The sequence below is a fragment of the Muscardinus avellanarius genome (genome assembly GCF_963383645.1).
Source record: "Muscardinus avellanarius genome assembly, chromosome: 18".
In the NCBI taxonomy this organism is placed as follows: Eukaryota; Metazoa; Chordata; class Mammalia; order Rodentia; family Gliridae; genus Muscardinus; species Muscardinus avellanarius.
In genome coordinates, this window is record NC_137804.1 from 31,618,090 (window position 1) to 31,639,436 (window position 21,347).

Consider the following 21,347-nt stretch of genomic DNA (forward strand, 5'->3'; position numbering starts at 1 on the left):
GGGAATTGAAGGGGAGGTTGAACCCAAGGGCATTCTATCTTTGAGCTACAACCTCAGCCTGATTTTTTTTTATTTTGAAATAGGGTCTCACTAAGTAGCTGAGGACCTTACTAAGTTGATAATAATATTGCCCTTGAACCTGTGATACTCCTTTCTCAGTCTCCTAAGTACTGGGATTACTGGTGTGTGCCTGGCAAAGGTTTCTTTTTTTCTTCTTTTTTCCCCCTACTATACTGGGAAATTGAACCCAGGGTTTCATGCATGCTAGGGAAGCACTCTACCATGGAACTACATTCCAGCTATTGCTAACAACTTCTCCTCCTCCTCCTCCTCCTCCTCCTCCTCCTCCTCCTCCTCCTCCTCCTTCTTCCTTTTTTCTTTTTTCTTTTTCTTTTTTTCAGTACTGGGGATGGAACCCAGGGGCATTCTACCTCCAAGCTACACCCCCAGCCCTATTTTTTTTATTCTTTATTTTGAAATAGGGTCTCACTGAGTTGCAAAGGGCCTCACTAAGTAGCTGAGGCTGTCCATGAACCATGATCCTCCTGTCTCAGCCTCCCAAATGTTGGGATTACAAGCATGTGCCACCAAGCCGCCCTCTAACAACTTTTTGATGCTTCAGTTTTCAATGTTATCTTTGACTCTCTATTACAGAAGATGAGGATTTGATCTGGGCGTGGTGGTGTAAGCTTGTAATCCCAGCATTCAGGAGGCTGAGATCGGAGAATCAAGGTTCATGGATAGCCTCAGCTAATTAGTGAAGCCCTTTCCAACTTAGTGAGACCCTGTTTCAAAATAAAGAAAAAAAATAGGGCTGGGGGTGAAGCTTGGGGGCAGAATGCCCCTAGGATTTGCTTTTAGCACCTTCTCTGTACCCACTTCTTCTTGCCCTGTGCTTCCTCCCTTTGACTCTCCTGCTTTCTAACATAGTTGAAATTTTGGTCAGATCAATATTCAGGGTTGTCATTTATGATAACTGTGTCATCAAAGCATTTGAGGTGAAGCTGGGCATGGTGGCACACTCTTGTAATCCCAGCATTTGGGAGGCTGAGACCGGAGGATAACGGTTCGTGGACAGTCTCAGCTACTGAGGCCCTCTGCAACTCAGTGAGACCCAGTTTCAAAATAAAGAATTAAAGAATAAAAAAAAATAGGGTAGGGGTATAGCTCAGAGGTCAAATACGCCTGGGTTCCATCCCCAGACCCGCAAAAAAAAAAAAAAAAAAAAAAAAAAAAGCATTTGAGGTGGGTAGGGTGCCATCCCTAATTAATCCTTTTTTCTTTTTTCTTTTTTTTTTTCTTGGTACTGGGATGGAATTCAGGGGCATTCTGCCTCTGAGCTACATCTCCATCCCTACTTTTTATTTTTTATTTTGAAACAGGGTTTCACTAAGTTGCAGGGGGCCTCACTAAGTTGCTGAGGCTGGCTGTGAACTTGTGATCCTCCTGTCTCAGCCTCCCACTGCTGGGATTACAAGGTATGACACCACACCCAGCTCCAATTAATCCTTTTTTGATGACTCCCTTCATTTTAAGTTCTACCACCTATGCAACATTTTTCTGCCTCTCCTGGTCTCACTTCCCTCCTTAGCCAGCTGAAATTCCATGGTCTATTATATTCATACCCTCAAACATACATTTAGCAATTTGCCTTGCTTTGTCAGACTAGTTTAGTGAAGCCCATCCCTTTAATCTCTACTTTTTCACCAAGTTCATGTCACCATTTTTATATCTGGCTGGAAAAACCAGCCTAAACAGGTGTCCTAAGGGTTTAAGTGGGCCTGGTTCAGTTTACCAATCAGATTACATTTTTCTAATTCATTTACTCTTTCATTCTCTTTGGTTGTTGTTATTTATTATTATCATTATTATTATTGTGGTGCTAGCTATTGAACCCAGGGAAATTCTAACTCTGGGCAATATCACCAGTCCTACTTTATTTTTTTATTTGAAAACAGGGCCTCATTAAGTTGCTGAGGCCGTTCTCGATCCTGCAATCCTTGAGGCTTACAGGCCGTGCCACAAGGCCTGGCCTGAATGTTTCATGCATTTCTTCCCTTCTCAACTCTGTACTACCCCCTCCCCGTGTCTCTTGTGGGATTGACTGTATCCTGCTTCAGTGAGTGAGTGGAAGCAGGAAGAGGATTTTCACAGTACTACCCCCACGTTTATACTTAGGCCTTGTGTCTTAGTGCAGGTCAGGTGTCCAGGCTCCCAGCTCAGGCCAGTCAGTCCCTCCATATCTCCTGTCTACTAGAAAATGATATTTTGGGCCGGTGCCATCTTGCCTCCCAGCACCAGGCTCCAGAGAAGAAAGGGACTCAGAACGAGCTCAAAACCAGAAAAGAAATAACGCCAGCCTCATGGCCGAGGGCACAAAAGCAGTCCCATATTGCCAGCAGTGGCAGCGAGTTCACCACACCCGTGACAGCTCCAGATCAGCACACTCAACAACCCACCAGGCTCCAGAGAAGAAAGGTAAACAAGGAGCTGAAGTGAGCAGCTGTGGATCATTTGGGTATAATTCAGCAGGTTTTCTTTCAGTGTTAAAGAACATCTAAAACTCCCAGTGGCCAAGCTCATCATGCCCTCCAGGGACCCAGAATGGAGATCAAAACCAGAAAAGAAATATGCCAGCGTCATGCCTGCCAAGGGCGTAGCAGCAGCACCATATTGCCAGAGGTGGCGGGAAGTTCACCATGCTGGCGACAGCTCCAGATCAGTGCACTCAATAACCATAAGTAAAATTGTGGCCCCTAAAGGAGAAATCCCAGTACTGCATACCCAGGGACTTGCACAGCTTTTATAATCTCCCTGGGTCTGAGATTTTGCAGTCCAACCCAGTGAAGGAGTAGTGGTGGCAAAGATACCACACCCTAGTTGCAGTTTCTTGTGGGAAAACACCCATCCTGATACCCCCATGGTCTCGCGCACCCTTGATTAACTCCCTGGGTCTGAGACTTTGCGATAAAACCCAGTAAAGAAGTAGTGGTGACTGAGATTACCACAGACTCAAGATACAGAGCACCCTAAGTGATAGTAACCCAGGGAAGAACCCAGAGAAGGCACAAACTTCTGATATCATGGGAAAGAGGAACAACAATGGAGCAATGAATGCCCACAACTCCACAACATCATAACCTGATAACACAGAAATTCAGAGATCTCCAGAAGATCAAATCAGGAATATAACTGTAGAAATAATACAGGAACTTTGAAAAGAATTTAGAGAGAGTTTAAAAAAAAATAAAGGGTGCAATCATTGAAGTAAAGGCCTCAATTCAAAGTATAAATAGACCACATGGAGAATAGAATCTTGCCCCTAGAAGATGATCACTCCAAAAACGAATGCATAGTTTATAATTCAGAAAAAAAAATCCAGCAGCAGGAATTTGACATTGAAGAAATATGGGCCCATTTTAAGAGAGCTAACCTAAGAGTAACTGGAATGGAGGAAGGAAAAGAAGGTGAAACCAAAATTTATAGAATTCCCTTTAGACAGAATCAGAGAAGAGGATCCCCACGCCACATAATTGTCAAAATGACCAATGCAGAAGCCAAGGAGAGAATCTTTTTTTTTTTTTTTTTTTTTTTTTTTTGTGGTGGTATTGGGGGTGGAACCCAGAGCATTTCTACCTCCAGGCTATACTCCCAGACCTTTTTGTATATTTTATTTGGAAACAGGGTCTCACTAAGTTGCTGAAAGCCTCACTAAGTAGCTGAGGCTGGTTTCGAACCCGTGCGATCCTCCTATCTAAGCCTCCCAAGCGTGGGGATTACAAGCGTGCGCACCCCGCCCGGCTTCAAGGAGAGAATCTTAAAGGCAACAAAAACAAAAGGCCAAGTGACATTCAGAGGCAAAGCAATTAGAATCACTCCAGATTTCCCAAACCACGTAATGAAAGCCAGAACGGCTTGGAGTAACATATTCCAAACTATGAAAGATAATTTCCAGCCAAAAATGCTCTACCCAGCAAAACTATCTATCAAATTAGATGAGGAAATAAGAAGCTTCCATGACAAACAGAAACTGAAGGAATTTATGTCTTCAAAACCAACTCTAGAGAAAATACTCAAGGAGATTAACTACAAAGAAGAAATAAGTAATACATGCCAGAACCAAAGACACAAGATTTTCCATCCAGCAGACACTAAGCAAAGAAGAATACTATTATTTGAGATACTATTTAGTATCTCAAACAGAAATAAAATATTAACATGTTAGGAATTAAAAATTTTCTCTCAATAATCACACTGAATGTAAATGGCCTCAACTCCCCAATAAAAAGACATAAAGTGGCAAAATGGGTTAAAAACCAGAATCCATCCATCTGCTGCTTATAAGAAACACACCTTACAAGTAAAGATAGGAACAAACTCAAGGTAAAGGGCTAAAGCAAGGTAATCCATGCTAACAGAACTCGAAGGCAAGCAGGAGTAGCAACTATGATATCAGACAAGTTAGATTTCAAACCCAAACTTATTAGAAGAGACAAAGAAGGTCATATTTTACTGGTGAAAGGAATAAACCAACAAGAGGAAATAACAATAATCAACATATATGCCCCAAACATAGGTGCAGCTACTTTTCAAACTCTTTGTGACATGAAGTCACACATAAATCCCAAGACAATAGTACTAGGAGACTTCAACACACCTCTCACAACATTAGACTGATCTTCCAGACAAACGGTCAGTAAAGATGTTTCAGAACTAAAGAACACCATAAATCAAGTGGACCTGTTGGACACATATAGGATATTTTACCCAACAACAGCGGAGTTTACATTTTTCTCAGCTGCTCACGGAACCTTCTCCAAAATAGATCACAAATTGGGACACAAAATGAGCACTAGCAAATTCAAAAAATGTTACATACTTCTCTGTGTCATATCAGACCATAATGGAATGAAACTAGAAATCAACTATAAGAAGACCCAGAGAAACAACATACATGTGGAGACTGAACACCACACTTCTGAATGAAAAATGGGTCATAGAAGATGTAAGAGGTGAAATCAAGAAATTCTAAAAACAAATGAAAATAATGATACAACATATCAAAACCTCAGAGACATTTTGAAGGCAGTATTAAGAGGAAAATTTATAGCACTAAATGCTCACATAAGAAAAACAGAAAATCGTCAAATAAATAACCTAACAACACACCAAAGCCCTTGAAAAGCAGGAACAATTGAACCCCAAAGCCAGTAGAAGACAGGAAATTATTAAAATTAGAGCAGAAATCAACAAAATAGAGAATAAAAAAAACAATACAGAAAATCAACAAAACCAAAAGCTTGTTTCTTGAAAAAATTAACAAGATAGATAAACCACTAGCCAACCTGACTAAAAAAAAGAGAGAGAATCAACCCAAATTATGAAGATCAGAGATGAAAATGGAGACATTACTACTGACTGTGTAGAAATCCAGAGGATTATCAGAAACTACTTTGAAAAACTATACTCCAACAAAATAGAAAATCTGGAGGAAATTGACAACTTCCTAGGTAAATACAACCTTTCTAAACTGAGTCAAGAAGGTATAGAACACTTAAACCAACCAATAACAATCAATGAGATTGAAATAGCAATAAAGAGCTTACCATCAAACAAAAGCCCAGGACCAGATGGTTTTCCTAGTGAATTCTATAAAACCTTTAGAGAATAGCTACCCCAATACTCCTCAAACTATTTTGTGAAATAGAAAAAAGTGGGACTCTCCCAAATACATTCTAGGAAGCCAACATCACACTAATGCCCAAACCGAATAATGACAGTTCAAGGAAGGAAAACTACAGGCCTGTATCTCTGATGAACTTGGATGCAAAACTATTAAACAAAATACTAGCAACATGCATTCAAAACCACATAAAGAAAATCATACACCATGACCAGGTAGGCTTCATCTCAGGGATGCAAGGCTGGTTCAACATACGAAATCAGTCCATGTAATTCATCATCTAAATGAATCAAAGACAAAAATCACATGATCATTTCAATAGATGCTGAAAAAGCATTTGATAAAATCCAATATCCATTTATGATAAAAAACATCGCAGAGAATTGGAATAGAAGGAACATATCTCAACATCATAAAGGCAATCTACAATAAGCCCACTGCCAACATCACATTAAATGGGGAAAAACTTCAAGAATTCCCCCTAAAAACAGGAACAAGAGAAGGATGTCCATTATCACCACTTCTCTTCAATATAGCACTAGAGACTCTAGTCAGAGTAATAGGGCAAGAAAAGGAAATCAAAGGAGTACAAATAGGAAAAGAAGAACTCAAACTTTCACTATTTGCAGATGACATGATACTATATTTAGAAAACCCAACAAACTCAACCAAAAGGCTTATAGAACTGATCAACAAGTTCAGCAAAGTGTCTGGATACAAAATCAATCTTAAAAAATCAGAAGCTTTCCTGTACACCAACCATAAATCCACTGAAAAAGAAATTCAGAAAACACTTCCACTCAAGATCTCCCACAAGAAAAATAAAATACTTAGGAATGAACTTAACCACGGAGGTGAAAGATCTCTACAAAGAAAATTATAAAACATTGAAAAAAGAAACCAAAGATCTTAGAAGATGGAAAGATCTTCCATGTTCACATATTGGCAGAATAAATATCATTAAAATGGCCATCCTTCCAAAAGTGATCTATAGATTCAACACAATGCTCATTAAACTAGCAAGATCATTCCTCACAGACATAGAAAAATCAGTCCTTAAAATTATTTGGAATAACAAAAAGCCCAGAACAGCCAAGGTAGTTCTCAGCAACAAAAACCATGCAGGAAGAATCACAATACCTGACTTTAAACTATACGACAAAGCCACTGTAATAAAAACAACATGGTACTCGCACAAAAACAGATACATAGACCAATGGAGCAGAATAGAAGACCCAGAAACAAGTCCACACACTTTCAGCCAATTGATTTTTGACAAAGGGGCCAAAAACATACACTGGAGAAAAGATAGCCTGTTTAACAAATGGTGTTGGCAAAACTGGTTAACCATATGCAGAAAATTGGAAATTAATCCCACTTTCTCACCCTGCACAAGAGTCAATTCAAGATGGATCAAAGACTTGGAAATCAAGCCAGAGACCTTGAAGCTCCTTGAAGAGGGCATAGGTCCGACACTGCAACACATAGGCACAGATAAACACTTTCTCAACAAGACCCCAAAGGCACAACAAATGAAAAGGCAACTCAATAAATGGGATTGCATGAAACTGAAGAGCTTCTGTTCAGCAAAGGAAACTGTCAAGAACCTCAAATGAGAGTCAACAGAATGGGAGAAGATTTTTGCCACCTAACCCTCTGATGGAGGATTAATACAGAGAACTTAAAAAACACAACAATAAAAAAACAAATCATCCAATAACAAAATGGGCAAGTGAACTAAATAGACACTTCACAAAAGAAGAAATTCAAATGTCCAATAAATGCATAAAGAAATGCTCAACATCATTGGCAGAGAGATGAAAATCAAAACTACCCTGAGATTTCACCTAACTCTAACTAGAATGGCAATCATTCAAAACACAAACAACAGATGCTGGCGAGGATGTGGAGAAGTAGGAACTCTAAAACATTGTGGGTAGGATTGCAAAGTAGTGCAACCACTTTGGAAAACAGTATGGAGAATCCTCAGAAGAATGGGAACAAATCTATCATTCGATCCAGCAATACCACTTCTGGGAATCTACCCAAAAGAAAGCAAACTGAACTACCAAACTAATGCATGTGTATCTATGTTCATAGCTGCACAATTCACCATAGCCAAACTATGGAACCAGCCAAGATGTCCATCAACAGATGAATGGATTACAAAACTGTGGGATATGTACACAATGGAATTTTACTCATCCATTAAAAAAAAACTCAATTGCATCATTTTCAGGGAAATGGATGGAAGTGGAGGACATTATGCTAAGCGAGATTAGTCAGTCACAAAAAATAAGAAATCAGATGCATTCCCTAATTTGTGAAAGCTAAGGAGAAATGGGTCATAGGAGGAAGTCTAGATGAAAAAGGAAATCCTATAGAGGAGCAAACAAGACAACTTAAATGAGGAGATGGGAGGGGGGAAGAAGGAAATTCTCTAAAACACACAATGTACTTAAACATATCAAAGTCAACCACTAAGCCCATGAAAGGAAGGAGGGATGGGGGAGGAATGGGGTGGGAATTGGGTAGGGGTTAAATCAGTGATGTGTACATGTATGTACACACAAGATTTTTACCCTAATAGGGGGTATGAATATAATGCACCAATAAAAAAAATTTTTAAAAAGAAAATGATGTTTTGCAAATTCTCCTGCCTTTCCCCTACAGTGTCAAAATTCTTTTTTCTGTGGGACCATTTCCATCAATATAAAAACATGCTGTTATCTGTCCCATCTATTATTATTATTATTATTATCATTATTATTATTATTTTGTGGTACTGGGGATTGAACACGGGCATTCTACCTCTGAGCTATTCCCCCAGCCCCATTTTTTATTCTTTATTTTGAAACAGGGTTATCACTAAGGTGTGGAGGGCCTCACAAATTGCTGAGGCTGGCCACAAACCTGTGATCCTCTTGTCTCAGCTTCCTAAGTACTAGGATTACAAGCATGTGCCACCACGCTCCGCTTTCTCTCCCATCTTATTCTTTATTTTGAAACAGGGTCTCACTGAGTTGCAAAGGGCCTCACAAAGTAGCTGAGGCTGTTTGTGAACCAAGATCCTCCTATCTCAGCTTCCCAAATCCAAATGCTGGGATTACAAGCCTGTGCCATCAATCCCAACTCTCCTATGTTAAAAACAAGATTTTGAGCTGGTTGTGGTGGTGCACCTTTGTAATCTCAGTACTTGGGAGGCTGAGACAGGAGGATCACAGGTTTGCTGCCAGCCTCAGCTACTTAGTGAGGCCCTTGCAAAATTAGTGAGACCCTTTTTCAAAATAAACAATAAAAATAAAGCTGGGGAATGTAGCTCAGAGGTAGATTGCTCCTAGGTTCAATTCTCCATACTGCAAAAACAAACAAACAAATCACAAGATTTTGATTCACTTTCCTTCTTTATCTCAACTCCATATCCTGGCTCCCCTTCATGACAAAACTTGAGAGTGTTTGCCTGTTTCTGCTGACTCTCTCCAGGACTCCATTTTCTCCAGAGAGAGCTGGACTCAGCCAGGGTTCACCTCCACCACTCCACTGAAACAGCCCTTGTCAATGTCACCTCTTACCATTGAGGTGTCTTAAGACCTCTTCATGACTCACCTTGTGGTAGCATTCCTTTCATTACTTCAAATGTCAACCATATGGTGGTTACACCTGTACTTGGATCTTTAATAGGCTTTTCATAGGTAACATGTCCCAGACCAGTCTCCTGATCTCTACCATCCTTTACGCTGGCTCTCCTGTAATCTTCCTCACTTATTGTAAGGAGCCTTAATTCCTCTTTCTTTCTTGCCTCACATCTATCTAATTAATCTATCATCAAGTCCTGTTCTACTTTCAAAATACACCGAAATGTTGAGCACTTTCTGCTACCTTGAGGTGCCCACACTCTGGTCCAGTAAACGATCATCTCTCCCCTGGATTATCCCAGCTGGTCTCCCGCTGCTATTATTTACATATTGAAGCTGGGGATTGAACTCAGAGCTAAGTAAGTGATCAACCACTGAACTATACCCCTAGCTCCTGTTTTTTACTTTAAATCCTTAGTATGGCAGCTGGAGTGATCCTTTAAAAATGAACGTCGGCTTCGTCTCTGTTCTCTGGACAGATGTGCCAGGCACACGCTGGCCTCCAGGATTGACCAATGCTTTGTCTGGAATGGTCTTTTTCTGACAGCCACATGTCTTCCCCCACCCCAGGTCCTTCCTCAAATATCACTATCTCAGAGGCCTTCCTGGATGGATTTAAAAACTGCAGCCCTCCCCTGCATTCCTCAGCCTCCTTCCCTGGTATTTTTTTCTTCATAGTACTTATTACCATTTTGCATATCATGTGTTTGACTTGCTTTATGCATGTGTGTATATTCGTACATGTATGTCTGTCTTCTTGTTTGTAGGCATTGTGGCTCTGGTAATATAAAACTCCTATCTTTCATATGAGAGATTTATTTTCTTGAATTATTTTATCAATGATTTTTCCGCTTCTTTTTTTCTTTTTCTAGACTTGTTTTTCAGAGGATGAACAGCTAGGATCAGTTTTCTTACTTTTTTTTTTTTTTTTTCAGAACTGGAGATTGAACCCAGGGCATTCTACCTCCGAGCTACACCCTCAGCTCAATTTTTTATTCTTTATTTTGAAAAAGGGTCTCACTGAGTTGCAAAGGGCCTTACTAAGTAGCTGAGGCTGTCTGCAAACCTGGATCCACCTGTCTCAGCCTCCCAAATGCTGGAGTTACAAGCATGTGCCACCACTCCCGGCTTTGTTTTCTTACTTAAAAAAAAAAAATCATCTGGGTGAGGGAGTGAACATTTGTAATCCCAGTACTTGGGATGCTGAGACAGGAGGATCACAGGTTCAAGGCCAGCTTCAGCAATTTAGCAAGGCCCTGTTTCCAAATTTAAAAAAAAAATGGGGTAGGAATAAAATGGGGTAGGAGTATAGCTCAGAGGCAGAATGCCCCTGGGTTCAATCCCTAGTACCTAAACAAACAAATAAAATTTATATTCTGATCCTTATTTTGTGGCTGCATTATCTTTTCTTAACTCTTTAAAGATACTGACCTTTTTTTTTTCTTGTGGTACTAGAATTTTAACCTGAGCTACATCCCCAGCCCTACTTTATTTTGAAACAGGGTCCCCTGAGGGCTGAGGGTCTGGCTAAGTTGCGAAGTCTGGTCTTGAGGCTGTGATCCTCCCCTGTTCTAGTCTCTCAACTACTTGGATTAGAGGTGTCTGCCACCATCCCTGGTTTGTTTGTTTGTTTGTAGGGATCTAGGGATTGTACTTAGGGGTGTTTTACTTCTGAGCTACACCCTCAGTTCTATTTTATATTTTGTTTTGTAACAGGATCTCACTAAATTGCTGAGACTGGACTGGAACCTGGGATCCTCCTATCTCAGCTTCCCAAGTACTGGGATTTCAAGTGTGTGCCATCACACCTGGCTAAAATCCACCCCTTCCCTCTTTTGCGGTGCTGGGGATTGAACTCAGGATGTGTGCATGCTAGGCAAGTACTTTACCACTGAATTACAGCACCTGATGTGTGTGTGTGTGTGTGTGTGTGTGTGTGTGTGTGTGTGTCACTGGGGATGGAACCCAGGGGCATTCTACCTTTACGCTACACCCCTATTTTATCTTTTTATTTTATCTTTTATTTAGCTCTATTTTATCTTTTGTTTTAAGACAGGGTCTCACTAAGTTGTGGAGGGCTTCACTAAATAGCTGAGGCTGGCCGGGAGCCTGCAATCCTCCTGTCTCAGCCTCCAAGGATTACAAGCATGCACTACCACATGGCTTTTTTTTTTTTTTTTTTAAGTTTTCCCTGTAGATTCTCTTATGTCTCTGGAGTTGCCTGGTTTCGTCTCCATTTTTCTGTTGAACACTTCCCTTGGGTATGTGGTGATTCACAAGCATCTGATCCCAGCTAAGAACAGGGCATTAACTAGCCCCGCAGAGAAGCACATGAGTTGCACATGAATAATGTTCGCTGTAGAGCAAATGGGGTAGGCCATTGTGGGACCCCAGCTCGGACTTTACCACCTTCTCCCTGAGCTGATCAGATTCCCCAGGGAAGGGATTATCTTGTCATTTTCCAACAGGGTACTAGCCCTGGCTGCCAATTTTCTAGGACTAGAAGGAAAAGAGTGCTGGGGGAGGTGTTAGTGTTTGGCCTGTACAGCCCCCTGATTTCTATGGATAGCCCCATCCTCATCTATGCTGATGTTCTTGGCCCACAGACCCTCTGTTTACCCTTTACCCAGAGCTGGGTCACGGCAAGTCTTAAGACAGCTCACAGGGAAGGAGGAGACCCAGGGACACAGCTCCTCCTGAGGTGGCCTTCAACCGCCCTGCCAGTCTCCCAGTCATGCTATTGCCAGAGGAACACGGCACTGCTCCGTCCTGGGTTCTCTGCTGTGACCTGGCTGCCACGTCACCGTATGTCCATCTACCCTCCAACTTTGTGTTTCCTCTCTGGCTCTCTTTGTGGGTTAATACCTTTAAAATTTTTAAAATTCATTTGCTGATGTTTTAGTGGAGTTTCAGGAAGTAATGGAAGTAAATATATACATTCCATTTGCGATCTTTACTTGGAAGCCCCCAATTGAGATTTTACTACCACTTAAGTAAAAACCCTTTGGAGCCATGCATTCACATAGAATAGTGTCACCAGAATAGTGTGCCGTCCTTATGTGTCATCTCAAAAGTCTGAAGGCGATCATGACAAATCGAGGCAGGGAACTGTGACACGGAACCGTTAAAAGTACAGACTCTGTTCCATGCCTAATCACCCTGAGTAGTAAGGTTGCTTAGGAACCATAATGTAAGTAAATCAATTTGTGGGTTTGATGCGTGTGTGAGCTGGCAGCTTGCATCAGCGCTGTCTGTCTTGTCTTGAATTGGAAGTCTCGAGAGCCGAGGTAAGCACTTAGAAATGCTGTTAGCAGATTTAAAAAAAATGCTTATGAGGTGTTAAGCTTATCATCACTGAAGCAGGGCCAGAACACTGTTTTCTTCTTCTACCTTTAAAACGCTAGACATTTCACCTTGCACTTGAATTCTGCTGAACTTGATTATGCTCTCAATATTTTCTACCACTGGATTCCCTAAATTAGGGGAAGTTTACTACCCGGAGCGTAATTATATTAGATAAATTTCTTTCTTTTTTCTGTTTTTGGTACTGGGGATTGAAACCAGGGGCATTCAACCTCTAAGTTATACCCCTGGCCCTTTTTATTTTGAAACAGGGTCTCACTAAGTTGCCATAGCTGGCTTTGAACCTGTGATCTTCCTGTTTTGGCCTCCCAAGTACTGGGATTATAAGTGTACACCACCATGCCCTACTTTTTAGATATTTCTTGGTGCTGGGAATTAGAACCAGGTTCTCACATATGCTAGGAAAGCACTCGACCACTAAGCTACATTCCCAGCCTTTTTGACGGTTTTTGATAACTTAATCGAACAAATATTTACTAGCCATCACCTATCAGTTAGCTGCTTTTATGTATCCATAAGTAGCATGTAACATATTACACATTGTTTGAGATGAATTTTTCCACCTCTGTCATGAAATTTTTATAAACTTTCATTGACTTATAAATTGATTTACATTATGGCTCCTAAGTAATCTTCCTACTGCAGAGCAATTAGACATGGAACCATTCTTTTAATGGTTCTGTGTCACAGTTCTCTGCCTTGAAAAAAAATTTTTTTGTGTGGTACTGGGGATGGTACCCAGGGGCATTCTATCTTTAAGCTACACCCCCAGCCCTATTTTTTTTATTCTTTATTTTGAAACAGGGTCTCACTGAGCTGCAAAGAGCCTCCTTAAGTAGCTGAGGCTGTCCTTGAACCACGACCCTCCTGTCTCAGCCTCCCAAATGTTTGGGATTATAAGCATTAGCCACCATACCCGGCTTGAAATTTTTATAAATTTAACTTTATTTTTTATTTTATTTTATTTTATTTGCGAGTATGGGGATGGAACCCAGGGGCATTCAACCTCCAAGCTACACTCCCTGCCCTATTTTTTATTCTTTATTTTGAAACCAGGTCTCACTGAGTTGCAGAGGGCCTCACTAAGTAGCTGAGGCTGTCCGTGAATCGTGATCCTCCTGTCTCAGCCTCCCGAATGCTGGGATTACAAGCATGTGCCACCACACCTGGCTTAAATTTAACTTTAACTTATACATTTTTATAAAGTTTTGTGCATGTGTGTGGTATTGGGGATTGAACCTGAGCTATACCCCAGCCCTATATATATACTAATTAATTTTTTTGTGGTAGTAGAGGTGGAACCCAGGGGCCTTCTACTTCCAGGCTATACTCCTAGCCCTATTTTGTTTTTTATATGGAAACAGGGTCTTACTGAGTTGCTGAGAACCTCACTGAGTTGCTGAAGCTGTCCTTGAACCTGCAGTACTTCTATCTCAGCCTCCCAGGTACTGGGATTATAGGTATGTACAGCCACACCTGGTTTATTTTATCTTTTGAAATAGGGTCTTGCTAAGTTACTGCATGATTGCTTTGAACCTGCAATCCTCCTGTCTTGGCTCCCAAGTACTGAGATTACAGGTTTGAGCCACCACACTTGGCTTAAAATGAACTTTTTTGTGTGTGTGGTAATGGGGGTGGAACCCAGGGGCATTGTACCTCCGAGCTGCAACCCAAGTCCTATTTTTAGTCATTTATTTATTTATTTATTTTTATTTTGCAGTACTAAGGATGGAACCCAGGAGTATTCTACCTCCGAGCTGTACCCCCAGCCCTATTTTTTTTTCTAATGCTGGATTAGAAGCGTGCACCACCATGCCTGGCTCTCTTAGTCTTACTTTTCTTACTTACTTACTTACTTTTACTTACTTTTCTACGGGAAAAGCCACAGCCCTCCATATACGCTAGGCACCATATTTTATGCCCAATGAAATCTCAAAAAGGTTGTGTTCTCAAATTAGTCCCTTTTTTGTCTTATTGACAATGATAAATAATTCATATTGTTTTCATTTCTATTTCTTCCATTACCCTGGGCAGGTTGGGCTTTGGTTTTGATATGCTTTTAAAGAAATTATTTAGATTATATATAAAATAATGTGATGAAAGAATTGCATTAGTTTTTTTCAGGATCCTAGATCGTATTGCATTGATGCTGCATTTAAAAACTGTTTGGTGCCGAGAGTGGTGGCGCACGCTTGTAATCCCCGCGCTTGGGAGGCGGAGACAGGAGGATCGCGCAGGTTCGAAGCCAGCCGCGCGCGCTGGCTTAGGAGACCCTGTTTCCAAATAAAAAATGTAAAAAAATAGGTCTGGGAGTGTAGCCCGGAGGTAGAAGGGCTTCCAGGAACCCCAGTATTACCAAAAATAAAATAAAATAAAATAAAAACTGTTTGGATTAGAGCTGGGCGTGGTGGTGCACGCTTGTAATCCCAGCTCTTGGGAGGCTGAGACAGGAGGATCGCACAGGTTCGAAGCCAGCCTCAGCTACGTAGTGAGGCTCTCAGCAACTTAGTGAGACTCTGTTTCCAAATAAAGTATAAAATAGGTCTAGGAGTAGTATAGCCCGGAGGTAGAGGGTTCCACCCCCAGTACCATGCACACACACACACACACAAACTGTTTGGATTATAGTTTTATAGATCAATATATTAATTACATGAATCTTAAAATTTTTCATCTTGAAGCTGAAGGAGTAAAGAAAGTTTACTTAAGTTGGTAAGAATTTGCTTATGCACATTCTAATAAGTTGGGTCCCTGGTTGCATGCGCCTGTAGTCCCAGCTTCTCGGGAGGCTGAGGTGGGAGGATTGCTTGAGTCCAGGAGTTCTGGTCTGTAGTGCGCTATGCCGATAGGTGTCCTCACTAAGTTCGGTATCAATATGGTGACCTCCTGGGAGCGAGGGGGCCACCAGGTTGCCTAAAGAGGGACCCAACTTACCACATTCAACAAGGTTAACATACAGGTAAGGGCCCATGCCCTGGGGTCAGACAGGCCTGAAATTGTTCCAAACTTCGCTTTTGGCTAATTTGTGACACTGGGCAAGTTAACTCCTATAAACATGAATCCACTACCCAGTAAAACAGGGAGGTTTGCCGGGGGTGGTGGCGCACGCTTATAATCCCAGCATTAGGGAGGGAGGCTGAGACAGGAGGATTGCAGTTCGTGGACAGCTTCAGCTACTTGGTGAGGCCCTTTGCAACTCAGTGAGGCCCTGTTTCAAAATAAGGAATAAAAATTAGGGCTGAGGGTATAGCTCATAGGTAGAATGCCCTGGGTTCCATCCCCAGTACCAAAACCAAAAGCAAAACAAACAAACAAACAAAAAACCCCGGGAGATTAAATTCATTTGAGAGCAGGGTGTGGTGGCACACAGCTGTAATCTTGGGAGGCTAAGACAGGAGTAGGTTCAAAGACAGCCTTAGCTACTAGTGAGACTCATCAACCTAGCAAGACACCATTTCAAAATAAAAATAAAATAGGGCTGGGGATGTAGGTTAGAGATAGAATGCCCTTGGATCCAATTCCCAGTACTATACACACATAAAAAAATTCATTTGAGAGGGCTCTAAGGGTCAAGTGAGATGATGTATGCAAAAGCTTCTGCACATTGCCTGCCACACTAGTGCTACTCCTTAGATATTAGTGATAATTAACTATTATTAATAATGCATATTCCTATGTGGCACGCTTTGTTTTATTCATACCTCTTCAACACTGTTCCTGTTTCCTTGGCAAAGTTGAAGAGTTCAATCAAGGTAGCTAACTTATTCTCAAGCTTTTTTTTTTTTTTTGTTTGAACTAGAGGTTGAACCCAGGAGCATTCTACCTCCAAGCTACACCTCCAGCCCTAGTTTTTATTCTTTATTTTGAACAGGGTCTCACTAAGTTGCAGAGGGCCTCACTAAGTAGCTGAGGCTGGTTGTGAACCTGCCATCCTCCTGTCTCTGCCTCCCAAGTACTGGGATTATAAGCGTGCGCCACCACGCATGGCTTCAAGCATGTTTATTTCTAATTTTCTTTCATTTCTTACATTAAGCTTTAATGCTTTGTGTTGGTGTAATAATGCTAGGGTATGAACCTCTGCAGAACAATTGCTGCTTTTTCTAGACCCCATGTCTTGGGGTTTTAAGGGGCCTAGGAACCAGGGTCTAGGCTATTCTGCAAAGGCGAACCCGGCTGGAATCCCCGGCCACTCACCGGATCAGGAGGAGCAGGTCCAAGTAGGCTTTTCTCACCATATCTATTTGGGCCCCAGACAGAAAACCATCATGGAGAAAATCGCCCGAGTTCTTCAAGATACCGTGCAAGGAACAGAGGTCACAGAGGCGTTTGAGCACCTGCTGAATCTCTGGTTCACTGTCTAGTTTCTCCAGAGCTTCCTTGAAACTCTTCACTGTGACATAGTAGCAGTGTGCCTACAAAGACAGAGATGGTCAGCCACTGGTTTCTGGTTTCTAGCTCCAGAAGTGATGAGCAAATGTGTGTGTCTGCCCCAGACCAACGGCAGCCACATCTCCAGCCCACTCTGGGTCTAATCTAGCCTTTCTGGTGCTGAATACGTGTGCACACATATGAATGTTTGCAGGGAGCTGGATTCTGAATCTTGGCCCTTGGTTTCCTTGTTTTGCACAGGCAGTTTCAAGTAAGCTTGAAAGTAAAGAGCTGGGGTATCGGAGGCTGGCTTGGGGGAATTGGAGGGCAAAACTACTTTCTTTTTGTGTGGTACTGGAGATTGCACCTAGTGGTGTTCTACCTTGGGAGTTATACCTGCAGCCCTTTTTATTGTTTTACTCTGTTATTTTTTATTTTTTGGTACTGGGGATTGGACCAAGGGGCATTCTACCTCCAAGCTACACCCCACCCCTTATTTATTTATTTACTTATTTACTTATTTATTTATTTTTGTGGTACTGGGAATTGAACCCAAGGACATTCAACCTCTGAACTATCTCGCCAGCCTTATTATTTATTTTTTTTATTTTGAAGCAGGATCTCACTAAGTTGCTGAGGGCCTCACTAAGTGCTGAGGCTGGCTGCAAACTTGCGAGCCTCTTAGCCTCCCAAGTACTGGGATTACAAGTGTGTACCACCATGCCTAACTTCGTATGTAGGTATGTAGGTATGTGTGTATGTATGTATGTATCTATCTATTTAATTAGGAACTGGAACCCAGGGACATTCTACTTCCGAGCTACGCCTTTTGCCCTACTTCTTATTCTTCATATTGAAACAGGGTCTCACTAAGTTGTAGATAGAAGGCCTCACTAAGTAGCTGAGGCTGGCCACAAACCTACAGTCCTCCTGTCTCAGCCTCCTAAGTGTTGGGATTACAGGCCTATGCCACTATGCCAGGTTTTCTTTTCTCTTTTTTGAAACAGGGTCTTACTAAGTTGCTGAGTATCTCACCAGGTTGCCAAGTCTGTCCTTGAACCTGCGATCCTCCTGCCTCAGCCTTCCGAGTGCTGGGATGACAAGCACCACCGTGCCCAGCAGGACTGTACTCTTAACTGCTCCCTGTGCTGCCAAAGCACAGAAACAGGCTGGACTACACTGAGCACCAACATTTGCTCCAGGAGTCTGGAGAACTGGCCTGTCTCCCAAGCACAATGTGAGATTAGCAGGCCAGAGCCTGTTAGAGTCTAAAGAACTCTTAGGCCCCTTGGTTTTACAGGCTAAAAGCCCAGAGAGGGGATGAAGTGCTGGTCGCAGCCATTCTCTACCTACACATTTGTGGCTTCTAGAAGGGACCCAGCTGAGTGTTTGAGGTTTTTTAGAGTAGCCGAGCCCACAGAGCTCAGGGAGTGCAGAACCCCTACCCACTGTGAACTTGGAGACCGGCTCAGGCACCACCTCAAGGAAGCCAGCACCGGCTGGCTTTTCAGGTGGCGCCCCAGAACTGGAGGCTCACCTAACTCCCTCGTTACACTGGAGCTCCCCAAGGACACAGCTCACCTCTGTGGTGTGGGGAAGGAAGGCCATTTGACCCAGCTGTTTCCTACCTTTGGACATGAAGGTGCTTGGGAGGGAGAATCGGCTAGTCTCCTGAACAAGCCTGCATTACAGCACCAAATAAAGTCCATGTGAAGCAGGGCATAGGTTTGGAAAGGGGAAAAGCGAGCAGTGGGTGTCTGTGGTTCCTTTTTGGTCATCTGATGAGAGCTCGAGGACTTGGCTCAACTTGTGTTGACAGGGCATTTAGCATGGCTGGGAGGGTCCTAGCTGAAGATAGCAGCATTATTGCCCAAGCAATGGGCATAGTGTAGGCACTGTGCCACCAGGTGGCGCTCAGGCCCAGCCTTTCTGACCAGTCCTGCCCTCCAGGGGCCTCTGCAGACACAAGCCATTTTTCAGGGGCTGGGGATTTTCTGATGGCTTTAGTTTTCCAGTTTTGGCAGGGCCAGGGACAAGTGCCTATGCTGAGAAGGCAGCCACACCTCCTTCTCACCTCATGACTCTTGAGGCTTGTTCCTCTTTTCCACCCCTTTACTATCTGCATCTCCCCACTTCTCTCCATGGCCACCAGCGAGCTCAGGGTGGGAGCTACTCTTGTCCTGGCCCAGTGTCTGCGCTTTGGCTTTTTTTTTTTTTTTTTTTTTTTTTGCAGAACTGGGTATTGAACCCAGAGGCATTCTACCTCCGAGCTATACCCTAGCCCTTTTTTTATTCTTTATTTTGAAAGACTTTCAGCTTCCAGCCCATTCCTCTGCTGTAGCTTGCAGCTCTGACCACTTTGCTCCTCCCTCCCTATACAAACCTGGCAAAGGAATTCCCCTTTTAGTACAAACAAGAGCCAAGCTTCTCATGGGGCAAAAGGTGCAGAAGGCCCTCGCCTCCCTCGCGTCCTTGCACTTCTCCCAGGCTCTGGCCTCCTCCTCTAGTACCTGCTGCTCCCTGTGCTTGGAAACCTTTCAAAACTGTGGCCCTACTCTTCCACAGGCTGATTTCAGCATCCCCTCAAGATGTCAGCGTACCCTGGCGCCCTCACCACCTTCTCGGGGAAGCCCTGCACGCCTCAGGTGAGCAGAGTTGCACTTGCCCAGTCCCATGGCAGTCTGATTTTTCCCATCGCGGGCTTCCTTGACTAGCTTGGGCTGGAGAGTAGCTTCACCATGGAGCACCAGCCCACTGCTAGTGCAGAGTGGATGCTCAAATATTTGCCAAGTGACTGAATTATACACAAACACAAAACACAGTGGAAATGAAATCAGACATCTAAAGATCGCCTGTAGGACTAAGCAGAAGCGTGACCTGCTTTTCTATCTGGGAGGGAATATTTGAACAACCTGAAGCAAATCCAATAACACTGCCTCATTACCCTTTCCCCGAAGAGTTGCCAGCGAGATTGCTTTGAGTTAAGTCCCTTAATTAAAATACTCTGGACTAAAGGCTTGGAAATGAAACGAGGGCAGCGCTATGATAGAGCTGAGAAATAATGGCACAGCTAGGGTTTTCCCGGCAGGGGACCCCGCCTGGGAAGCCACATGGGTCCCTGGCCATTCAGCTGACAGGCAGCTCACCTTGGCAGCCTGGAGGTGGATGACAGTGGTCTGGTTCCAAGCGTCGTGCTGGTCAGCCCCAGATTGCTTGAGGGTCTGTAGGTGATGCACCGAGTCCTTTATGAGCCTGAAAGCCAAAGAGAAAAGGCTCAACTTCCTGACTGGCAATGATAATGGCTGGCCTGTGGGTGTCCCTGAGAAATAGAAATAATTCCTATTATTAGCCATCTATGTGTCATAAAGGGAAATGCTTAATAAACCGTCTCTAAGGACATGTCTTCCCAGTGCAGTAGGGAAAACAGAATCTCAGAGACGTTAACTCAGCTAATAAGGAGTAGGGCCAGGATTTGAACTTTTTTTTTTTTTTTTTTTTTGCAGCACTGGGGATAGAACCTTCGGGCATTCTACCTCCAAGCTACACCTCAGTCCTACTTTTTATTCTTTATTTTGAAACAGGGTCTCACTGAGTTGCAAAGGGCCTCACTAAGTAGCTGAGGCTGTCCTCGAACCTCGATCCCCTTGTCTTAGCCTCCCAAGTGCTGGGATTACAAGCATGTGCCACCACACCCAGCTTTAAATTTATTCTTTTTTTTTTTTTTTTTTTTGGTGGTACTGGGGATTGAATCCAGGGGTATTGTACCTCAGGGCTATACCCCAGCCCTTTATTTATTTATTTATTTATTTATTTATTTATTGTGGTACTGAGGATGGAACCCAGGAGTTTTCTACCTCCAGGTTACACTCCCAGACCTATTTTATATTTTATTTGGAAACAGGGTCTCACTAAGTTTCTGAGAGCCTCATTAAGTAGCTGAGGTTAGCTTTGAATCTGCGTGATCCTCCTGTCTTCGCCTCCTAGGTACTGGGATTACAAGGCTGTGCCATTGAATTTATTTTTAACCACCATGTTTTGTTTTGTTTTTGGAACTGGGAGTTGAACATAGGGGTGTTCTACCTCTGAGCTATACCCCCACCCGTTTTTATTATTTTATTTTATTTATTTATTTATTTATTTATTTATTTATTTTGCAGTACTGGGGATTGAACCCAGGGCCATTCTACCTCCGAGCAACACCCCAGCCCTTTTTTTATCCTTTATTTTGAAACAGGGTCTCACTGAGTTGCAAAGGGCCTCACCAAGTAGCTGAGTCTCAGCCTCTTGAATGCTGGGAT

The 21,347-nt window shown here is 42.7% G+C and overlaps 1 protein-coding gene across 1 annotated transcript in view; it reads right to left on the minus strand.

Annotated features, from left to right (window-relative positions):
• Window positions 1–21,347, minus strand: part of ACOX2 (acyl-CoA oxidase 2) — a gene marked incomplete at both ends in the record, with an annotated part of 44,538 nt that overhangs the window by 7,353 nt on the left and 15,838 nt on the right. Inside the window, 2 exons of the mRNA XM_080715814.1 lie at window positions 16,876–17,093; window positions 20,196–20,301. Coding sequence (XP_080571940.1) covers window positions 16,876–17,093; window positions 20,196–20,301 — 324 coding nt within the window. The remainder of the gene's footprint in view (window positions 1–16,875; window positions 17,094–20,195; window positions 20,302–21,347) is intronic.